The sequence below is a fragment of the Amblyomma mixtum genome, chromosome 1, assembly GCF_055824585.1.
Source record: "Amblyomma mixtum isolate Tamu chromosome 1, ASM5582458v1, whole genome shotgun sequence".
NCBI classification, from domain to species: Eukaryota; Metazoa; Arthropoda; class Arachnida; order Ixodida; family Ixodidae; genus Amblyomma; species Amblyomma mixtum.
Window position 1 is genome coordinate 285,061,789 of NC_143012.1, and position 20,774 is coordinate 285,082,562.

The following is a 20,774-nucleotide window of genomic DNA, read 5'->3' on the forward strand; positions in this document are numbered from 1 at the left end:
GAAAGTCAATTGTCCGGATAGCGATAATGGATTCCGCAATCTGCACTACAGCGTCCCTCACAGTCCGTAGTGCAGAACTTGTTCCTAAAGGTTTCTTGATGGTCAACCAGAATTTCTCATTTCCTGATGCGCCTGCATTCGGCTCGCAGCGCCCCTGGCAGCCACTGTTCGCCCCCGTCGCACGGTGGCCACCGAAGGCGGCTCGGTGACAATCAACTGCTCCACCTCGGGCCACCCGGTGTCCTCGGTGGTGTGGCTGAAAAACGGCCAGCCTGTAGTCTCCTCCCGAGTCAAGATGCTCACGAGGGAGACGCTGCACATCCCAAACGTGCTGCGCGACGACAAGGGCATGTACCAATGCTTCGCGCTCAACGACTACGACTGGGCGCAGGACACCGCTGAGGTCACCCTGGGAGGTGAGTGGCATACTCAATTTTATTTTTTCTTCTTTCACAAGAACAATCCAGCTACACACGGCAGTGTCCTGAGCTCCAGCTTGTAAGCTCGGTGAAGAAGTTGGCGGATGTGACTCGTCTGTAGTGAAACGTTTTCAATGGCAATATTTCAAAAATTAAAAAAACATTAAAAAGGGAAACTCCCAGCGTGCGAAAAAGAAAGGATTAAAGAAAGAACAAAGGTTTCAGTGATTTTTTTCAAAGCTGGGGCTTGTCGTCACGGAACTTGTCATTTTGTTGGTCGCGCGGTCGTGAAGAACAAGTGCGTCTTTTATTTGTGCAGCCCACTGAAAAACCTACACAAAAACGCGCTTTAGTTTTTAACTAGTTTAATTTTACTACCTTGTTTCAGGTATATTACCTCTCATCAGTCCGATCACTGTGTTAAATCATACTCTTCTTCAAGGCTTTATAAAAGGGAAACATTTTCCGCACACTTTTAGCTCGGTATGCTTTTCCATATGCGCAATAAAACATACGACATAATATGTTCATGCTCGTCTGGTGGCAGTAAAGCAGCAGGGATTGGTTCCATAAATTCAAGGATATGTTGAATGGAAAAGGCCTTCAATATGGAGTGAAAATATCTCCTTCGGCAGCTTGACAAAACTTTAAATTTTCTTCAAAATAAACGCGTAATAGTGAATGGGGACAGTTATTGGGCCTTTGTTGTAAAGCGATAAAGTGCGAATCTATGATTTCAGTGGAGCCGATGGCCGCATAGTATACTATAGCGGGGCATTGAAGTCAAGATGTTTGTTGGGATATTGTTACCGCGGCTGATACATGGCAGCCTTCATTAGTAGATTCATTTCAGAGGTCTTTGCACTTAGGGGTCCTGAAATGGCTAACCATGATCTTGATAATCCGAATAGAAACTACACCGTTAAAGTATTCACAAGTTTGCTGTTTATACCGTTTGACATTTGTGGCTAAGAAAAGAAAGCAACAGGGCCAGAGCGACCGTAGCTTAGTCTCTTCCGCTGGCCGCCGTGCGCGTTGCTCGGTGCACGGTCGCATCGCCCGTTCGTAGTACAGCTAGCGCCATCTATGGTGAATTTCTTGCAACTGGGCACGCTTAAAAATTTATTCTAATCAAGGAAACTCCTCCAGCTGTGTCTCTGCACGGTTGGGAATTAGCAGACAAGTTAGAAATTCGCCTGATATAGCGACTTTTCACAATACATTTTGTTTGGAAGGTTGCCATTAACTACAAGAAGGGAATATTTTTCGCTGCGCAGGAAAAAAAAACGCCGTATTTCTATGCGGTACCTTTTTCTAAATGAACAAGGACAGTTCTCCTGGAGAGTATAGTGGTCGTCCTGTACAACAAGTTAATGGAATGAAAAGACGACTCCAGCAAGAAAGCATTGCGGACTTTACTTCCAATAATCATTCTCGCACTGGCTGCCCTGGGTTCGAGCTTGATACGAAAAGTTTTCGACAATTTTTTGGGACAGATTTCTGGAACAGATTTCATTTTAACATTATCGACGTTGTTTTGTGGTGCACGTGGTAGTGCTAATTGATACTTTCAGCAAGTATAATGAAAATTATTGATGTCGATAACGTTCTTAAACTGCCCAGTTTACAACGCACCTGTTATCCAAGATCATGCGGCAAAACAGCCGTATTAAGGGACACTTTTTGTTCTTGTTCTTGTAAATACTGTTAACCCATGAGGACTGGTTTGTGGAGCTCGCCAAACCCTCAGTGCTCCGTGATGTTCGCTACCACCATTTTTGCTTTCTAAACAATCCCGTTTCTATTGTAGCAACTTCGTATCAATACTCTGCCTAATTAATGAATGTTTTCTTTCAAATAAGTGTCAAATGATAGATTCAGAGCATATTCACTATGAAAGTGCCGTCCTGCTTTTAAGCAGGCCCTGCCTACCCAACAGTTTTTGTAAGTGTTGTCTTCAGAGCGACAGTTAAATATGAATACTGTCCTGAGCCTGACAGCTCGTGAAAATGTAGTAGGATTTATGTATCAGGTATTTTCTCTCCAGTTCGTTCAAGCCCTCAATCCATTGAAATTTTATGCATGCAGGATTATAAACTGCTAGTGATATTGGACGTAGGAACTAGAGATATTATATGAGGAGAAAATATCTGCTAAAAAAACGGTCACAGGCACACCGGTTATAAGTCAGCGGGAGAATTACGGCTGGCGTGATGTGTGGAAGTGGTACGGCGTAGTTTTCAGGGAACAGCAGCTTGCATTCCTCTTCCTCTTCTTCGTAAAGAACTTCAAATTATACTACGAACTCGACGCTATTGGTGCAGATGACCCTCCAGTGCTCATGCACCGATTCGCCGAGCGGACTGTAGACCCAGGCGCCCCAGTGTCCCTCAAGTGCACTGCTACTGGCGCCCCACTGCCACAGATCACGTGGACGCTGGATGGCGAGCCTGTCGTAGAGAACCTGCGACTGCGCATCGGAGACTTCGTCACAAACGATGGGCAGGTACGCCGGCCATAAGCCCCACAAGAAAACAACTGCATTTCTATTGCCGCAGCCTATGCCAGCTGAGGAGGCGCACTCCAAGAGCAGAGCGCGAGCGATCTACAACCTAGACCAGAATGAAATGGACTGCTTTAGAAAATCTGCAACACTGATGCACCCTGAATTAAACACACGATTTTACTGCTGCATGGGCTGAATCGGAGCCCATAAAGAATTAGGGCTCAGAGTGCATAATGGGCACAAAATGTTGGCAATTATAGCGGTTATTATTTTCGAAGCTTCGTCCTAAATAACACTCGGTCGTTGATAGCTCTTTATTGAAATACCATGCATCTACGCAAGTTGCCTCAAAAGAACGTTTCATTTATTTATACTTGCATCAAATATATGTATTTATATTAAGTTGAGTGATTTATCGATCTTCGTTTTATTTTTTATTGTTGATCAGAAAAACCCTCTTTACTCCAAACATAGTTTAATTGAGAAGATTAATGACAGTGATCAGCTATTGATTACATTAAACCCCCAAAAGAAAAACCTGGAAGGAATTTCCTCCACGTTCAGGTGAACAGCTTCGTAAACCTGACAGCTGCGACGACCCAAGACGGCGGCCGCTACCAGTGCCACGCGAGCAACGACGCCGAGACCGTGTCCCACGGCGCTCGACTCAACGTGCGCGGGCCACCACTGGTTCGCGCCATGCGCAACATGTCGGTGCTGGCTGGTCGAACGCTGGTCGTGCACTGCCCGGCAGCCGGATACCCGCTCAGCCAGATCCTCTGGTACAAAGGTGAGCACCGAGGGGAAGAGAACAGAAAACGGAAGGGGGTGGATGACGACGATTGGCTCTATGACCGACTGACCTTCTCCCATTTTTGTGCGTGCGTGTAAGAAGACTCAACGGTTGCTTTCTACTAAAGGCAGTTAAGTAATATTTGCTCGAGACACACCTGAACACGGCAGAGAGGCAAGGCCGAAGTAACGCAAGTTGATGATAAGTTGTAAGAAGTACAATTTGTAAATTTATTTCAAAATGGAATTCTGTGGCGAGCATTTTCACGCATTGTATGTTGCAAACTACTACATTTTTTAGCTTGTCAAGGGTGGGTAATAGCGCATGAGCGTAAATAAAAATTAGAAGGACGCTTAAGCTTCCCCCTAGCATACTCATTCTACATGTGGATGGATGAAGAGCATACAGAAGCGTCCCCTTTGAAACGCGGTGGTTTCAATTTGCACCATGCTCGGCTTTTTTTTTTCTTCTTGATTCATTTTGTTTTTGATATATTTCTTCATGGTGTTATAAAACGGTCTATAAATTCGGCATTTTCATTTTAATACACTTTTAATTCTACACTTCTGACCTTATGTCTCATGTCTGTTTTTGTGGCACCATACTTCCAATCGCTTTTTGCTAACTTCCACCGCCGATTCATTCACCTGACCATTGTGACGATTGTGTCTCCATGGCCTGCTCCCCCGGTGGCTGTCGCCAAAAGTCGACATTTTTTTAATTAACCATTATTGGTTACAAATGACCAATTAAAAGCTTTCTCAAATCACAGCAATCAATCACCAATCATAAAGAGCATTTAATTAGCAAGTATCAACACCAATTACCGGTTACAATTATCGATAAAATATCAGTAATCACTAATAACCGCATACCAATCACCTTTACCGTTTACCAATCCACAAACACCACCGATCAAGGTCACCGAATATAATCGCAATTACCGATCACCAGTTGTCTTTACCTATCACTATCTAGGTTACACTGCACGACAAGCTCATACACATATCTCAAATACGCGTTTCAAAGTCATACACGCCACAAAGCGTTCACTAGGCGCCCCTCTAACATACTTGATCAAACGAGCCTTCGCGGCCTATGCGTTCAGTGCCCGCCTCGTACGCAAAGGGCCCATGTTGGTTCCACCCCCGTTGCCGGGTAATTTATTTTAGTGAATCATTTCTGTATTACTTAACACCGTCATTAGTGCGAGCTCCTCGCCAATTTCGGCCTGATTTGGACCCTCTCAAATTCGTTTCCTTTTGTTGAACCTTCTAAATTTTTTTTCCGAATGACGCAGGACGATGGCAGACGGCGCCGGGGTTTCAGCGGAACGAGCTCCTTACGCTATCACGTAATATTGAACATGATGCGCCTTATCATATGTTCTATTCATATCATTCTATCATATGTTCTATTCATATTCATATGTTCTATTATATTGCGCCTCTACTTTATAGCTTTTTAAAGCTCCGGCAACTCTTGTCACGAAAACGACAGCTTCCGCTGTGGAAATTTCGATCTCAGCGGTTTGAGTGAAGGAGCGAATACTAGTGACTTTTTCTAACAGCAATATTTGCCGTGCCGCAGGGGACTCGAAGCTTCCTCAGAGCAAGCGCCAGAGCGTGTTCCGGAACGGCACCCTGTTCGTGCACCGCGTGGAGCGGAGCGGAGACGAAGGCGGCTACAGGTGCGTCGCCACGGGACCCTCGGGGAGGTCGGCCTCCGGGGAGCTCCACGTCAGCGTCATGGGTGAGTGGCCGAGACAGCGCTATATTACGCAAACGGTTTTACGAAGACGCGTGGGTCAGTACTGAAAAGCTACGTAGGAAATTATCTTTAGTTAAAATTCCCCAAGCCGAGTAATTTTGTGTGGTGCGCGGAAATTGCGGTGGTGCACTCATCATATCATCGCCACATTATGATCATCATTACAATTACTTGCTTAAATAAATCTACTGCAGGATTAAGGCCCCTCGCATAGCCCTTCAATCAACCTTGTCGACTGCCAGCTGCGGGTAACTTGTCCTCTATACATTGCGTCGCCACTGGCGTAACTTCTAGCAGAACATCAAGACACTTTCAATCATTCAGTAACCACTTCCGACTCGCCCAGCTATGCCTAACCGTGCGCTCAGTAGCCAGGCAGAACAACAAGGGATAAAGACAATTACTACCGGCATACTTGCTATTGTGTTATTGCACGCTGACCGCTAAGATTTTACCGGGAAAAACCTCAGTGCAAGTAAATTAAAGTAGTTATTCTTTTCGCGCATGCTGCACAGGTGTGGGCAGCTCCAGTATTTTAACTATTTATGTTGGTGGCGAGCGAATTTTTTTCGTCAATATGACGATGGCGGATGAGTTTGGCAACCACTTTTTCTTGAATTTCAACTGATAGAGGCACGGAACTTTGCATTTTTCTCCCTCATAAATTTTATCAACCACGTGCTTTTTTGAATAATAATAGAGATCTGTATTCTCGTGTATAAGAGGAGCGCAAGAATAATGAAGTAGCCTTTTCCGCGCATGATTTTTACGGAGCCCTCAAGCGCTCTTTGGGCGATCAATTTCTTCGTAAATGTAAAAGGCGTGTCGTGAATCTCAGACCGCTATGATACGAATGTTTTCTTTAGATTTTGCTTGATTCCTACCATCCGCCAGTTTCGATTGCAATGCTTTCATCACTGTAATCTCATTTCCATGAATACTGACGCACCATATCACCATACACGGATTCCTTCACAAGGCCTGTCAATACAGGCTATCTTTCACAAAGCACTTCGAGCTTGAAATGTGCCCATTAGTCGCATGTGGCTTGCGATGCTTGTTAACAACGAGCCTCCTACATTTACCTATGCCCTCCAAGTGTAGACAGCTCCTATTTTTAGAAATATAAACTACGTGCCTGATACGACCGGCATTGCCGTGGTCCTGCATGCGTCCCCCCTTAGCGTGAAAACTTCCTGTTCCCAGTGCTGTATGTATTGCGTGCATCAGAATTCACGTAATGAGTTTTAGCTGTTCTTCCATCTCTTCAGCATGCAAACATCATTTTAACAGCGCTCTTAAGTTATAATCTTACAGGAAAGCACTGATAGCAAAGCATGGACATGCTGGCGAAACACTCAGGCAATGCAGCAAGCAACGTGGTTCCCCGTGCGCCGATGCTTCGTTAACTATTTCGCGGTGCTGCAGCTGCGTGGCGCCGATTTCGTGAAAATTGCAAATAAGTGGCGCTAATGAGTCCGTTTCTCCCAAACTGCGATGACACTACAAAATGCTTGACGCTTTCATCTTTCTCTTAAAATATTTATATTGAATGTAATTTAGGAAACTGATGTGCTTAAACGGAGCGTGTAATTTCATCCTTTTAGCTTCCCTCAGTAAAAAAAATAGGCTGGCGCTGTTGCACGAAATATTGTGCGAAAGCGCTTTTTTTTTTTCAGGTGGACACCACCACCACCTACTTAAAAGCACGTTTGAGATGTTCACAGACCTAGGGAGCCAGTCATGCGCGCGTCTTCAACTTTTTCTTCGTCAATGCCAATTTACCCAATGTACGCCGGAGGCCTATGCTCCAGTGCCGCGTTTCTGCAGCAGTGTTGTCAGCTCCAATGCATTTCGCTCTAGTGCCGTGCTTCTGCAACAGCGCCGTCCACGCCAACGCAAGCAAAGAAAATCTTTGTGACACTAACGTCGCAGAGCTCAAAACGCGAATGTTAGTTCTATAGTAGCTAGTATTTGGCGATGAAGAAGACGACGTGCAATGCACAGCGCAAGCTGTATTGCCACAAAGACAACAACAACAACAAGCTGTATTGCAGTATAACACAAGGCGTGTTCAGCTGCGGCGATAGCCTAGTGATTTCGCGCAGCGGCCTGCGAAGCTGATCTGTTCGCGCCGGACGTGTTTGAATCCCAGTCGCGTATATTTATTTATATTTGTTTCTTTCACTTCGCCTAAATCCGCAACCATAGCAATGTCTTCCTCGCAGTTTACCCACTGAATAGCGGTTTCGCACTAATACAAGACATTTTTTAAGTTTTGGTTATGCATCCTGATCCTTCCAGGGCTTCTTGAAACCAGGTAACGCGCGTAAACCCAACTCATCCGCTAAACAACAGTATTACGCCGAGAACAATCGAATTCTCTCAGTGACATATCTCACGCTTTGTGGCATGACAGACCCGTCACATGGCGTCATAGCTGTAATGTTAGATGCCGTAAGCTTTGCGCGGAAGCCTTTAGTTCGAGACATATGGAATGTTCTACTGTCATCTAATGCAACACATTCCTTATGGTGCCAACAGGATTCCAGAACGAAGCTGTAAAAGAGTTTTCCAATAACGTATAGAAGAAATGCACGTCAAGTGGTCGCACTCGATGGAGCATGCACCTGTATACGTTTGTGTACCATCAATGTGAACTGTCTTCAATACTTAGTTTGGAGGTTTCGCGACATGAAGTGTCTGCGCTTTGCATTGCACTGCTAGAACTCCCGTTATGGGTAGTGGGCGCATCGTGTAATTGTGCGTGGTGACCTCGTGCAATAAAAAGTTATCAGGCATTGCATAGCCATACCGACACAACCAGCTTTGCGAAAGACTAGTGCTCTTAGGTCGCAGAGCACTGTCTGTGTCAGTGCTTGTTAGAGGTAGTTAGAGTGAAAAATAATCCCCGGATTTCACATAGCGTCGTCATTGGCGCCGTCCCTCTTTCTCCAGTGGCTCCCGTCGTTGGTCCCTTCTCGTTTCCGTCCAACCTCAAGGAAGGTATGCGCGCTATTGTCACCTGTTCCGTGCTGGAAGGGGACAGCCCTGTCCGCATCCGGTGGCTGCGAGACGGAGCACCGCTGGCGCCGGACGGCAGGAACGTCAAGGTGGAGGCCAGCAACGAGTTCTCCTCCACCCTGTTCATCAAGAAGGTGGGCCTTACGATTACACAAAAGGACTGTAAGTGCAGGCTTAGCTTTGACTCAGTATACAGTCTGAGAACTGCTTTTTCTGTTCTGTGAGATCTGCACCCTGTCAAATTGGGTGGGTTGAGTGCTTGTGCGACATGCTATGGTGCAACATTCAACGCTACATCACTTTTTCCGCCAGTGACACGGCAGTATTTCGTCATTCATTTCCTTGCTTGCTCTTTGTTTCGCTCAGGTTAGCTACAAGCATCGTGGTCTATACACTTGCATCGCAGCAAACACGGCAGCCGCTGCAAATTATTCTGCTACAATGGTGGTCAACGGTAAGTGATTTCATGCAAAATATTAAGCCTTTCTCTGCAAATGTCTTCAATAGGCGTCGTAGCCCTTCGAGTACATTTCTGAGCACTTTCATTCCACATAAATATTCGCATTATTTATGACAAATAATCTCCAACACTCATGCACAGCACTGTATTTTCCTTTTGACCGCATGCTTCGGACTGCAAGCGTTTCTCGTTGACTGAAATGAACAACAAGTAAATATTCTTGGTAATATGTGTGTACAAGACCAAAGGCCGAATCGTTCACTAAACTGAAGCGCGGGCTTTGTTTTGAGTGTATCACCAAGCTTCAATTACACCTGTCTGCGCAGCGGCTCGATGAGCAGAACTTTTTCTTTCCCAGGGGGACTCGCAATGAGCCTTGAGTGCGGCGGGACCCGCTGCATCCCTTAGAGTTTGACATGCCTGAAAGTCCCATCTTGCTGTCAGCCGTGCATGCCTGGGTATTGTGTGCAATAAATTTTATATCGCTCAACAGGTCGGTTGGGTACCTGGAAAAAATATTGCACTGTAGCATTTGTAGAACCATAATTGTGACTGATGCCGCTGATTGGGTAGTATAAACATTCATTGGTTTGTCTATATTCTTGACAAACAGTACCATGTGTCCAACGTGGAGATGATTTATTTTCCTCTGGCCATATCTTAAAGCCTTGACAGTACTTTTGGATTTCCCACTCATTTATAAAATTTCGTGTTTAGATGCATTTTATATCTTACATATGTTTGGGGTCCTGCAAAACCTTTAAAGCCCACTTAATATAAGCACACTAAGCCTCGTGCTTCATGGTCCCTAATTTAGTGAGCTTTTTCGTCCATGGTGATGGAAATGAATTATTAATTTACTACCGTTTCTGCGCTTTAGTGTTACTGTTTTGCATAAGAAAAGTAAAAGAGCAATCTCTAGCAAATAAAATAATTTTAGGAGCAATTTACCGCTGCAGCCGCTGCCTGGGAGACAAAACTTCTTCTTTACAGTGGTATCACTTCGGTATACGCAGAATTATGTAACCATTGTTGTTATAGTCTGCAATTTTCTCTGGCTACGTAAAGTTTCTTTATAAGTGCCAATGCGCATTAGTATTGAAAACCGACACAATATACTTTCTGGTTCTTCTCTTGGGCTCCTGATCTCAGTGCCACCCCGTTGGAAAGTCGCACCAAGAGATAAAGCCGCAGTGGTTGGCGAGAACGTCGTTATTGACTGTCAAGCGGAAGGATCTCCATCTCCCAGAATTTGGTGGGAAAAATCATCAGGTTAGTGATAAAACAACCACTTAATGTTACGTCTTGCGCAAAAATAAAACGAACTAGAAAGACGAAAGCACCAAGAGAGAATCTGAAGTGACTGTAAAGAATTTTCTCTCGTTTTTGAATTATTTCCATTTGCTAAAAAGGCATACCTATATTTAAATAAATTCTGAAGACACCATTCGTTTAAATGCAGCTTCCAGTGTGCGTGCGAGGCTAAAGCACTTTCAGCACATTTTTCAAAAACGCTCTCTCATTCCTTAGCCTCAAGACCTACAGAGTATAAAGTGATCATCAGTAACTCGCACATACACGCATTGGAAAACGGGTCGCTCATGGTACGAGAGGCTCAGCGCAATGACACCGGCTTCTACCTCTGCCAGGCGAGCAACAGTGTGGGATCTGGAATCAGCAAGGTCATTGAACTTAAAGTCCATGGTGAGTACCGAACATTTTTGCGGGGAAAATCACACTGTAGAATAAAATATTACCAAAAATCTAGGACAGCGGTCAGTCAGTGCCGCCCAGCATAGCGACCTATCATGTTCTGTTCTGCGGGTACTCCGTCATTGCCTTTCTTTCCTACGTTAAGGATGATGTCAACAAGCGACTTTTGAATGTTAAAACCCATTCTTCATGTAGCATGCATGCTCCATGCGCAATGCGCAGCGCAGAAGCTGCATTGCATATTGAAAGCTTTGTGTTGGTAGCATCGAATTTCTATTAGGTAAAGATAGAGTGTTCCGATTGCAAAGTAAGTGGTGTCGTGTTTCGGTGCGATTACTATGCGCCTGCGTCGCGCGTGTTGTGTATCACCGTAGTGAAGACAATTGGCGCTGATTCTTATTTTCGTTTTAATGAATAGTATGTACCCACGCTTATCTTTTTGCGCGTCAGCACTACATGGGCACAACGTTAAATTTCCTAAGTTCGTAACCCCAAGCCTATAAAAGATTTCTGCTTGAGGATGCGTCCTCAGATTAACAGGCGTTGTCTTATGATATGAATTTTGGAGGCGTTTGTTGAATGACTACTTGGTGGCACCAGTAGACTAGTATCTCACGCGACTACTTAAATGAAGACTATGTGCAAGTTGTGAATGCTGTGTCCACAGTAAGTTGCGAAGGTAATTACGTTCCGCGTAGAGAGTTCAACCCGTTACTTATGGTTAAGTTGTAGAGAGCAAAAGTTAACTTTGTGCTTTCATTGGGCATAATAAAATGGGAAGCCACGGTTGACGTGCGCAGAATTGCGCGCGTCTAGAGGTCACGACTACTCGCTAAAGAAAAGCATCTAGAAAGCAGAAAGAGTTGTTTTTTTTTCTTGCTGATTTACGCACCAAGGCTATAACGCATATTGTTTCTTTACTCTCGTCGTAATATATAGACGAGGCTTTCTCATCGGAAAGGAGGTCCTAGGAAGGGTGACGCGAAATCCTGCAGGAAAATTTAGAAAGATGATGAGATGACGTTGATCGTTGAGTGGCTTCCTTTTTGTTTGTCGCGTTTCGATCTCTTTTCTAAATGGCTATTGTTATTTACCAACGTTCCTCCCACCGCCTATGCGGGATTTTATATTTCTAGAAGGCGCTCTGGGCAGCCGGCCGCATCATTTGTATTCCCATAAACCAGAAGGTTTAACCATGGTGCAGTAAATTCTGGTGAAGAATAATAGGTGATAAATAATCTCCCGCCATTTTTACCGGGAGCTGTTAACAGGCATGAAAATGTTCGTTTCTATTTTGATGGAGAATTAGTAACTGAAGGATTGTTTCGCTTTTATTTTGCTAGTGTCCGCCCACTTTAAGACTGCATTCAGTTCAAAGACTTTACGAAAGGGCAACACCGCCCGGATAAAGTGCGAAGTTTTCGGAGAAAAGCCATTGTCAATTAGGTGGAGCAAGAACGGCCAACCCATTGCTTCCACGCAAGACCAGCGGTAAGTTTCCTTTTTCCACACAACGTTGAAACTTAAGCTGTAAAGAAGTGCATCATAAGTAGGACCGTACCAACGGTAGCACCTGAGTCGAGCTTGTCCACACGTGTATAGCATTCAGTTGCAAATAGTTCTTTGAATGCGCAAGCGGCACCTCTCCTTTTTTCTTACAGCTTTCTTAAACTGCTTTTGTTGCTGCTTCATAGAAACCAAATGTACTGAACAATGCCGTTCGTATGGTAACTGTTATGAGTTCTTTATCGATGCCTCTTAATTAAAGAGCGACTGACGAGGCTTTAAATTTCTACGAGCCTAAAGAGATAGAATGTGCTCAAATTGGAGGCGCAGCATGCAAATTTCTTTGTGCTAGAACTTGAAGCTCTTAAGTAATTACCGAATAAATCCGCCACAGAATTTAGACTATCCCACAATAAGCAGCGTTGGGTAGGCGAGCACAAAATAACGCAATATTGAAGTGGAGGTACCTTTTCAAGGCACGAACACTAACTAGGAAGAAGAAATGAAACGCTATCGAAGGTAATGCACCCGGAGTATTCCTTGGGGGCATTCGATGAGGCACGGAAATGTGTGGGCGTATGCAGAAGACGACTGAACACTAACTAGGAAGAAATGGAACACTATCGAAGGTAATGCACCCGGAGTATTCCTTGGAGGCATTCGATGAGGCACGGAAATGTGTGGGCGTATGCAGAAGACGACTGAACACTAACTAGGAAGAAGAAATGGAACACTATCGAAGGTAATGCACCCGGAGTATTCCTTGGAGGCATTCGATGAGGCACGGAAATGTGTGGGCGTATGCAGAAGACGACTGAACACTAACTAGGAAGAAGAAATGGAACACTATCGAAGGTAATGCACCCGGAGTATTCCTTGGAGGCATTCGATGTGGCACGGAAATGTGTGGGCGTATGCAGAAGACGACTGAACACTAACTAGGAAGAAGAAATGGAACACTATCGAAGGTAATGCACCCGGAGTATTCCTTGGGGGCATTCGATGAGGCACGGAAATGTGTGGGCGTATGCAGAAGACGACTGAACACTAACTAGGAAGAAGAAATGGAACACTATCAAAGGTAATGCACCCGGAGTATTCCTTGGAGGCATTCGATGAGGCACGGAAATGTGTGGGCGTATGCAGAAGACGACTGAACACTAACTAGGAAGAAGAAATGGAACACTATCGAAGGTAATGCACCCAGAGTATTCTTTCGGGGCATTCGATGAGGCACGAAAATGTGTGGGCGTATGCAGAAGACGACTGATACCTTCCGCAATAGGACGGTATCGCCTAGCTTCTTCGCACAACCAAAATACTGATAGGAGAAGCCTGAACATTGTCATGGTCTTAAATAACGATCACTTTGCTTTGTTAAAGCTAAAAGAAAAAAACTTTGCATGCTTTAACAACGAGCTTCTTAGATAGGAGTCTCAGAAACACGCGTAATTGTAAAAAGAAAACGCTTCAGCTTTCTGAGCTTTCAGCTTTCAGCACATTTAACTCTGGTTTATAACATGCATTGTTTAGTTCCCTAAAGTTTGCCATCCTTGTCGCTTCTCTCATGCTGACGAGGGGAGGACACCCATTACAAATTGCGGCTCTAGGTAGAGAAGCAAGATAAGCTGAAGAATCAGTATGGCTCCTCCGTGCAAGCTCAACACATATTTTTCTAATTTTAATGATCTGAATTTTACCATAATATTTTGCTCCTTCTATAACCAAATTACAGCTGTGAACTGTGGACTTCAAGTTTCATTCTCTTCAGCTCGCAGCTCTCTGTGCAGCTTAATTTGAGAACTTCTGAGGAACAAAGAAATCGGCATTTCCACCTTCCAAAACTTACATCACTTTCCTTAATAAAAAAACACGAGACTACGTATATCGTTTTATGAATGCTATTGTATCTGACATATGTAGGTGGTACTAAATATAGGGAGTTTGCAGAGACAATACTATTAGCACTCTGCAAAAGAGAGAGAGGTTTATTTAAAGAAAGAGAGAGAAATCTACCACAGTGATTATTTTCTGGTCCGCTGCTCTGCACTGGGGAAGAGAGCAATGGGATGAAAGGGCACTATTATGGGGTACGATGCATTTGTAAATTTTCTTAAGCGGCTAACAGTAAATTTATGTGGTGCAGAAAAATTTATTTATAAGCGCATTGAGATACAAAATGAGGACATCATTAACGCAAATAAAGGCCAACTGAAGCGGTTTTATAGATATACCAGCTTAAAGTAATTGAATGCGTCAAACCAACATATAAAGCATGCAAAAAATGCCGTTTTGATGTTTAAAATGGTGACGTAATCTCCGAATATAGTGTCAAAAACTTTTAGGCTTCTCATCAGCACAAAACGCCATTTGAGAAGCGCATGATGACGTCATACACAGCAACGGTAAATTGAAATAGCTTAATGTCCTGTTTAAAGAAAATTATAAAGGCCAGCGAAGGCAAGTCTGCAGAATGTTTTGATTGTATCCGACGAAGAATTGTAGAGTATTGAAGAAGGCTGAGTCAATAATTAATATAACTGTCTGTTGCGCATTCACAGTAGTTCTCTGTGCTTTCTTGACACTGCTACGAGTACGAGTTTTAGTCGGCGATTTCGTCGCCGTTTTAAAGTATAACGCAAACAAGATCACCATGAATTGCCTACAGGCTTCATAGATTCGTATCCTTTAATACCCTGGAATTCCCGAAAAACAGTAGAGCTTCCATATGAGCACAGATTCCTTCCCTTTAAAACGCTCTTGACTGAGCGACAGCAAGAATTCAGCGCAGAAGTAAGTAAATACTTGGTATCTAGGCTGAGTTGTGGAAAGCTTTAAGGAACGACATTGTCCTCTGAAAAATTTCAACTCGCGCTGGTTTGTAGGCGGTTGTCATGATGAGGGCGGCTGATTTTTAAGTGCTTAATTTTGTAACCAACAAATATATAGTAGTTAATTTTGTCGTCAACTTTGGCGCATAATTTTCGCTGTAAACTTTGGAAAGCTTCATAACAAAAAACCGCTTAGATTACTCTTTTGAGGCAATATTAGCGTCGCTACTTCCTTAGAGATTTGACAGTGCCAATGATGTTTAAAAGTTATAACGTGACTATGATCCTTAGTTGTGATGTTAGAAGCCTCAAATGCACTCCACTTAAAGGAAGGTATACTGCATCTCACAAGTGGGTGCCAATGGAGTGAGAGCTGCGAGCGCTAGGGGGAAGCTTCTAAAAGTGGGTTCGTTGCACGCATGCACTTGAAACAATCTGAAACGTCGGAAAGCCATTGCCTCATGCTCATAGTATCGCACTCAATACGGCCTGCAACGCACCAACTTTGACAGGAATTCTGGTCCCTAAGCAGTGCGAGACCTGTGACGCGGAAATTTCACCTATGTTGTTGTTGATGAGAAGAAATTGCACTAAATGATTGTAATAAGATTGTGATATGCGTGAAAGCGCACTGATTTACTATAATATTAAAACCGCAGTTTGTTCATTTAGAAGTGTGGCAGGTCGTACCAGCGCGAGATGTCTCCCATTGCACTGCGAACAACTTGTGAGTGAAGTGGAGGTTACGCAAGGTCGCACTGTATGAAAGGCCACAGGTCGCAAAGATGTGTGCGATGAGCGCGAAAAATTTTCTTTGATGGAATCATGCTGCTCCAAGAGGAGCGTACAAACCCCTTCGCCATTTTACGTTGTATAAAATGTAATAGGATTCGTTATAGAATGATAGGTCAAGTGCTGCAGCCTACTGATTCTTGCCCAACTATGTACATGTACTCTTCAAGGAAGTTCCTGAATGAGCGGCACCCTGTTGATTCGTTCCGCATTTCTGTAACCTGGTTCCTTTGATCTTAGTGTGTTTGATTGTACGACATGCGAGTTTTAGGACTTAGTTAATTTTGAATGTCGCGAACTTTATTTTAAGATCACGAAACAGAATCCACGCGACTGTTATTTCCAAGCAAATAAGTTTAGTGGGCACATCTCAACATTCTCAACAGACGATTCTATAAATGCTTCGCGTTAAACTGAAGAAAAAAGTTATCTAGTTAGTTTTTGCTATCCAGCAAACAAGATACACTTAAAGATTGACGTGACGAAAGCTTACGTTATTGAGACGACTGCTTGCATCTCCTGCACTATTCCAAGATTCACTGAGCACTCTGCCTTTTTAGAGACCTCGCCACAATTTGGTTAAGAAAAAGAATATTTAATGTTGGATACAATTTCTGTTGACTACTAAAAAGTATAGCTGTTTGCTATTTATGAATAGTTGTAATATTCTGAAGGACGGTGTCCTTATAGACCATCTACACTTTAATCACACTGTTCCGGCTACCTGGGCTGCTTGCTGCCGCCTGCTCCACGCAAAGAAATAGTATAAAATATAGCTAGGACCCATGACGTGTCACGAACATGCTTTTTGTTCGGTAGAGGGAACATCCTGTAGCTGGGCCATGCACGACGCTACGACTTTCTTTTTAGTAGGCCGGCTTTTTTGGCGCATACAAACAAAATGGACAAAAAAGTTTTCGCTTGCGTGCTGGGCAATTTGATATTCTGGCAGCCAAATACTATTTCAATGCTTAGATATTTGTTTTCTGCTTTCCTCGGTTCCGATACATATTCATCGTTCTCAACTTAAGGTACGACATAAAAACCAGTGAAATGGAGGACAGCCTCGTGTCTCAGCTGGAAATCGAGGCCGTCGACCGAAGAGACTCGGCACTGTTTGCCTGTCTTGGGAGCAACAAACACGGCAAAGACGAAACCAGGACTCAGCTCATTGTGCAGGGTAAGCACTTATGCGAACAACGCCTCCTCATAGAGTGATGAGTCAGGCAGACACACCAGTTTCAGCGTAACTCAGTTGTCAAGTAGTAACCGATATCTCTCAGTTGTCTGCTTCGCAACAATGTTTTCTGCAGTGGCATGTTGCACACCAAGCTTTATTATGCTACAAGCAAAACAATTGAAATCCGAGTTTTTGAGCACTCTACAACAGACTGGAGAGTTACTGCACGCTTTGAAGCAACATAGCTTAAGCTAACGGGGTCCTTTTGTTCAGGATGAGCATCAAATGTTTAAGTAGTTGTGCTGAGCATATTTGATGCCAATCATGGAGCAGAGACTACATGCTGGCACTCTATTCGCTTCTATTCTTGCTTTAGGTGTGCCAGTCAATTAGTGCCAGAAATATTTTGTATCCGAAAAACACAGCTCCATATATTCATTAAGTGCGCACCCCGTCCCCAGCACCTGCACTAAACCGGTACAGTTCATGTGCCTTTTCTTTTTCAGAGCCTCCTGGTGCTCCGTTCAATTTGCGAACTTCTGATGTCACCAGCCGCTCCATGACGGTTTCTTGGGACCAGCCGTACACAGGAAACAGCCATATATCCAGCTACCGTGTACAGAGCAAAACTGCTGGAAGTATGTTACCTAGTTTGAGATGCTTTTGTCGCTTTCAAAATTTGCAGCCTTCGCATGACAAAGAGTATACGTACGAATGTGCATTTCGTATTAGTACTTCTCGTTTTCTCGAGCTCCCCGCCTCTTAATCTTTAGCTTTTCTCCTTAAGGAGGGATGAGAAAGATATTTCAGAATATTCTACCCTGGCCGATTGACATGTTTAGATTTACAGGCAAGCTGATTTATTAAACCATTGCCGGCTGCTATGGTCATGTTTTCTGTAACAGATCTATGCCTACGATCTGTTTCTGGCTCCACTTAATAAAATGTAAGTGAATGAATGAGTCCAAATTAAGTAAAGCTATGTAATGAAAAGATGAAAGTTTTGTAATAAATCTAGAATACTCAAGGAAAATACACCAAGGCCACAGCACCCTGCTATGCTTCGGCTACTTACGCGAGACGTTTGTCCGTCCTCCTAATCATTTGCTTTCATTAAAAAGCTATGTATTCACGATTGAGTAATGCTCAGAAGGAAATTTCGTAAAGCCATCACGAGCACTTAAACTCCGGAAAATAACGACCAATGATAGCCGAGCTATTGATATAGTAGAGAACTCTCCTTATTTGTTCTAGCGAAATGGAGCGGTGACATTCGCCAAAACAAGATTCAGGGCACAGTGTCAACGCTGACTCTCAGGGAGCTGCGGCCAGTCACTGCGTACATTATCAGAATTCAGGCCGAAAATTCGTTGGGCGCTGGAGACTATAGCCAAGAGATACAAGTCACAACTGATGAAGAAGGTAAGATGGATCTTGGAATTGCAGATGTAATTCCTCTTTATATTGTTCTGTACTATTGGCTAAACATGGGAAGCAGCAAGTTTACCTGTACATATACGCAGTTTCCAAAGCGTTTCAATAAATTCGTTCTTCTTTCAGCACCCGAGGGACCACCACTCAATGTGCAAGCGACAGCAGTGTCATCAACATCCTTAAAGATGGCATGGCAGGTGAGAAAAATATTTCTTTCCGCTGAATAAATGCTAAACTTAGTAGGCACTTTTTCTATAGTAATACGCCACCACTTGAGCAAGCTTTTGCGCACATGAGGCGCTGGTGGAAAATTTTCTAGAAAATTTCCTTCACCGGCATAGAATTATGGCATTGAAAATTGATATTGAGGTTAGGAGAAAAAATTGTGAATATTTCTACTCCCTTGAGGCTGGTCTTCAGGAGCAAAAGCTTTTTAAGTACAGCACTATAATCAGGCTTGGCGAAGCGCTAGAATGCAATTCTCTACACGAATTTTTATATAAAAGCAAATAGCTTTGTTTCATGCACGAACGACGAGCAATATAGCGCCTGTTAGGAAATAAACATTAGTGGGCAGTAGAGGCACCTCCTACTTGAAACCACCACTGAGTACAATACTGTCGACTTTTTTTCTGTCCGTCAGCAGCAAAATACTCTGCATTATTTAAAAACTTGCAGTTTGCATATATTATAGAGCGTTATTTACAAATGGGTTTAAAGGTGTGCTTGAATTGCAGCCGCCAAGAAAGGACCTGCAAAATGGCCTGCTGAAAGGGTATTACGTTGGCTACAAAAAGCATGGCACCACAGATACGTACACTTACAAGACAGTAGATACGACGGGAAGCACGAAAGAAGAGGTATTGTTAACATCTCTACACCGTTCTACAAAGTACGCTGTGCTTGTACAAGCCTTCAACGACAAAGGAACCGGCCCACCATGCGAGGAAATACTCCTTGAAACCTTTGAAAATGGTAAGCAAAATGAATATTTCACTTTTTATTGAAGAACTGTTCGCTTCTTCGGGCAGCGATGTGCCCGGTCATAGAAACAAGTACTTTCTAATCAACGGCCTGCTTATTAGGCAGCTCGAAAGCTCAATACCTAATCGTAGAAGTTCCATCTTTCTATCTCTGCCAGAACGCAGGCCCAATGTGACAACAATCATCTTGCTGATTGCATAACCGCTTCAAAACGCTTCTTAAGTCACCTTATAAACTACATATGCGCATATGCACAAAAGTAAACCTCTGAGATCCTTCACAGCCCAGATGACTTTCTCAGACCCCACCAGTATCCAGACCTCTTTCTAATCATCATCTACTCCACTAATTATCACAGATCAACAAGTGCTTAGAAATGGTCGACAATGTTTCTGCGTGCGTTGAAACTGAAAAAAAAATATTCGACTCACCGTTCTTTGTGCTGTTTCTGCAGATCCACCACCTCCGCCATCGTTGAGTGTGTTCAGTACAAGTTCTACGTCGATTCAGTTACGCTGGAACACGAATGTAGGTGATGACCCGGCTATAATAGGTATTCATTCTCTTTTTCTCGGTCTACTTCTTCGTAAACCTAGCGATTGGGTCCGTTTTTTTTTTTCTGGTGGTAACAACGTATTATTTGCCGCGCAAGTGAATTCAGCCATATGAAAAGTGTGCGCGAAGATATTACAGATAAACTTAATTAGAAAATCCAACCTGGCTTTGTTTGCGTTGCACAAAAACTCTACGTGTACAGCAGTAACCCTCGTCATATTATATGCACTCGCAGAGTGCAATGATAACCATGTATTACTCTTCCAGGGTATTATATCTACGTGAAGGTCCAGCATGGCACTTGGGAGGAGCATCAAGTGTCCGCTCATCAGACAACGCACACGCTGCAGGATCTTCGTTGTGGAACCAACTATCAATTTTACGTAGCTTCCTACAATAAAATGGGAAAAAGTGACCCGAGCGAAGTGATATCAGCGAAAACCCAAGGAGCGCGTAAGTAATAACTGTACTTAAAACTACATGTTACAAATAGAGATTTATATATCTTGATCTTTCTGCTTTTTTAAACATAGCTAGACCTAGCTAATTATTTTCATCACAGAAGCTTAAGGGCTGAATACTTGATGCTATGGTTTATATTGAGTATGCAGCTATTAGAAAATAATTCTGAACTAAACAGTGCCAAGCCTGAACCATAACAACAGTAGGTTCAGGTTTCATTGATCATAGAGGCCTGGTAACAGTCCATTTTTCAATGGAATTGCGAAAAGAAATGGACAAACTTGTCGGTCCCAACGAACCTAGAGAATATCACTACACTTATAAACACTAGAACTTAACTGTGAG

The 20,774-nt window shown here is 43.5% G+C and overlaps 2 protein-coding genes across 2 annotated transcripts in view; one reads left to right on the forward strand and one right to left on the reverse strand.

Annotated features, from left to right (window-relative positions):
• Positions 1-20,774, reverse strand: part of LOC149371928 (uncharacterized) — a 510,412-nt gene that overhangs the window by 324,024 nt on the left and 165,614 nt on the right. The window lies entirely within an intron of this gene.
• The window catches only part of LOC149371931 (cell adhesion molecule Dscam1-like), a 114,777-nt gene that overhangs the window by 85,610 nt on the left and 8,393 nt on the right, over positions 1-20,774 (forward strand). Inside the window, exons 6-21 of the mRNA XM_089585490.1 lie at positions 150-416; positions 2,744-2,925; positions 3,490-3,715; positions 5,309-5,470; positions 8,447-8,646; positions 8,879-8,966; positions 10,125-10,244; positions 10,503-10,676; positions 12,029-12,176; positions 16,846-16,994; positions 17,501-17,632; positions 18,249-18,416; positions 18,555-18,625; positions 19,166-19,403; positions 19,867-19,965; positions 20,235-20,420. Coding sequence (XP_089441616.1) covers positions 150-416; positions 2,744-2,925; positions 3,490-3,715; positions 5,309-5,470; positions 8,447-8,646; positions 8,879-8,966; positions 10,125-10,244; positions 10,503-10,676; positions 12,029-12,176; positions 16,846-16,994; positions 17,501-17,632; positions 18,249-18,416; positions 18,555-18,625; positions 19,166-19,403; positions 19,867-19,965; positions 20,235-20,420 — 2,610 coding nt within the window. The remainder of the gene's footprint in view (positions 1-149; positions 417-2,743; positions 2,926-3,489; positions 3,716-5,308; positions 5,471-8,446; positions 8,647-8,878; positions 8,967-10,124; positions 10,245-10,502; positions 10,677-12,028; positions 12,177-16,845; positions 16,995-17,500; positions 17,633-18,248; positions 18,417-18,554; positions 18,626-19,165; positions 19,404-19,866; positions 19,966-20,234; positions 20,421-20,774) is intronic.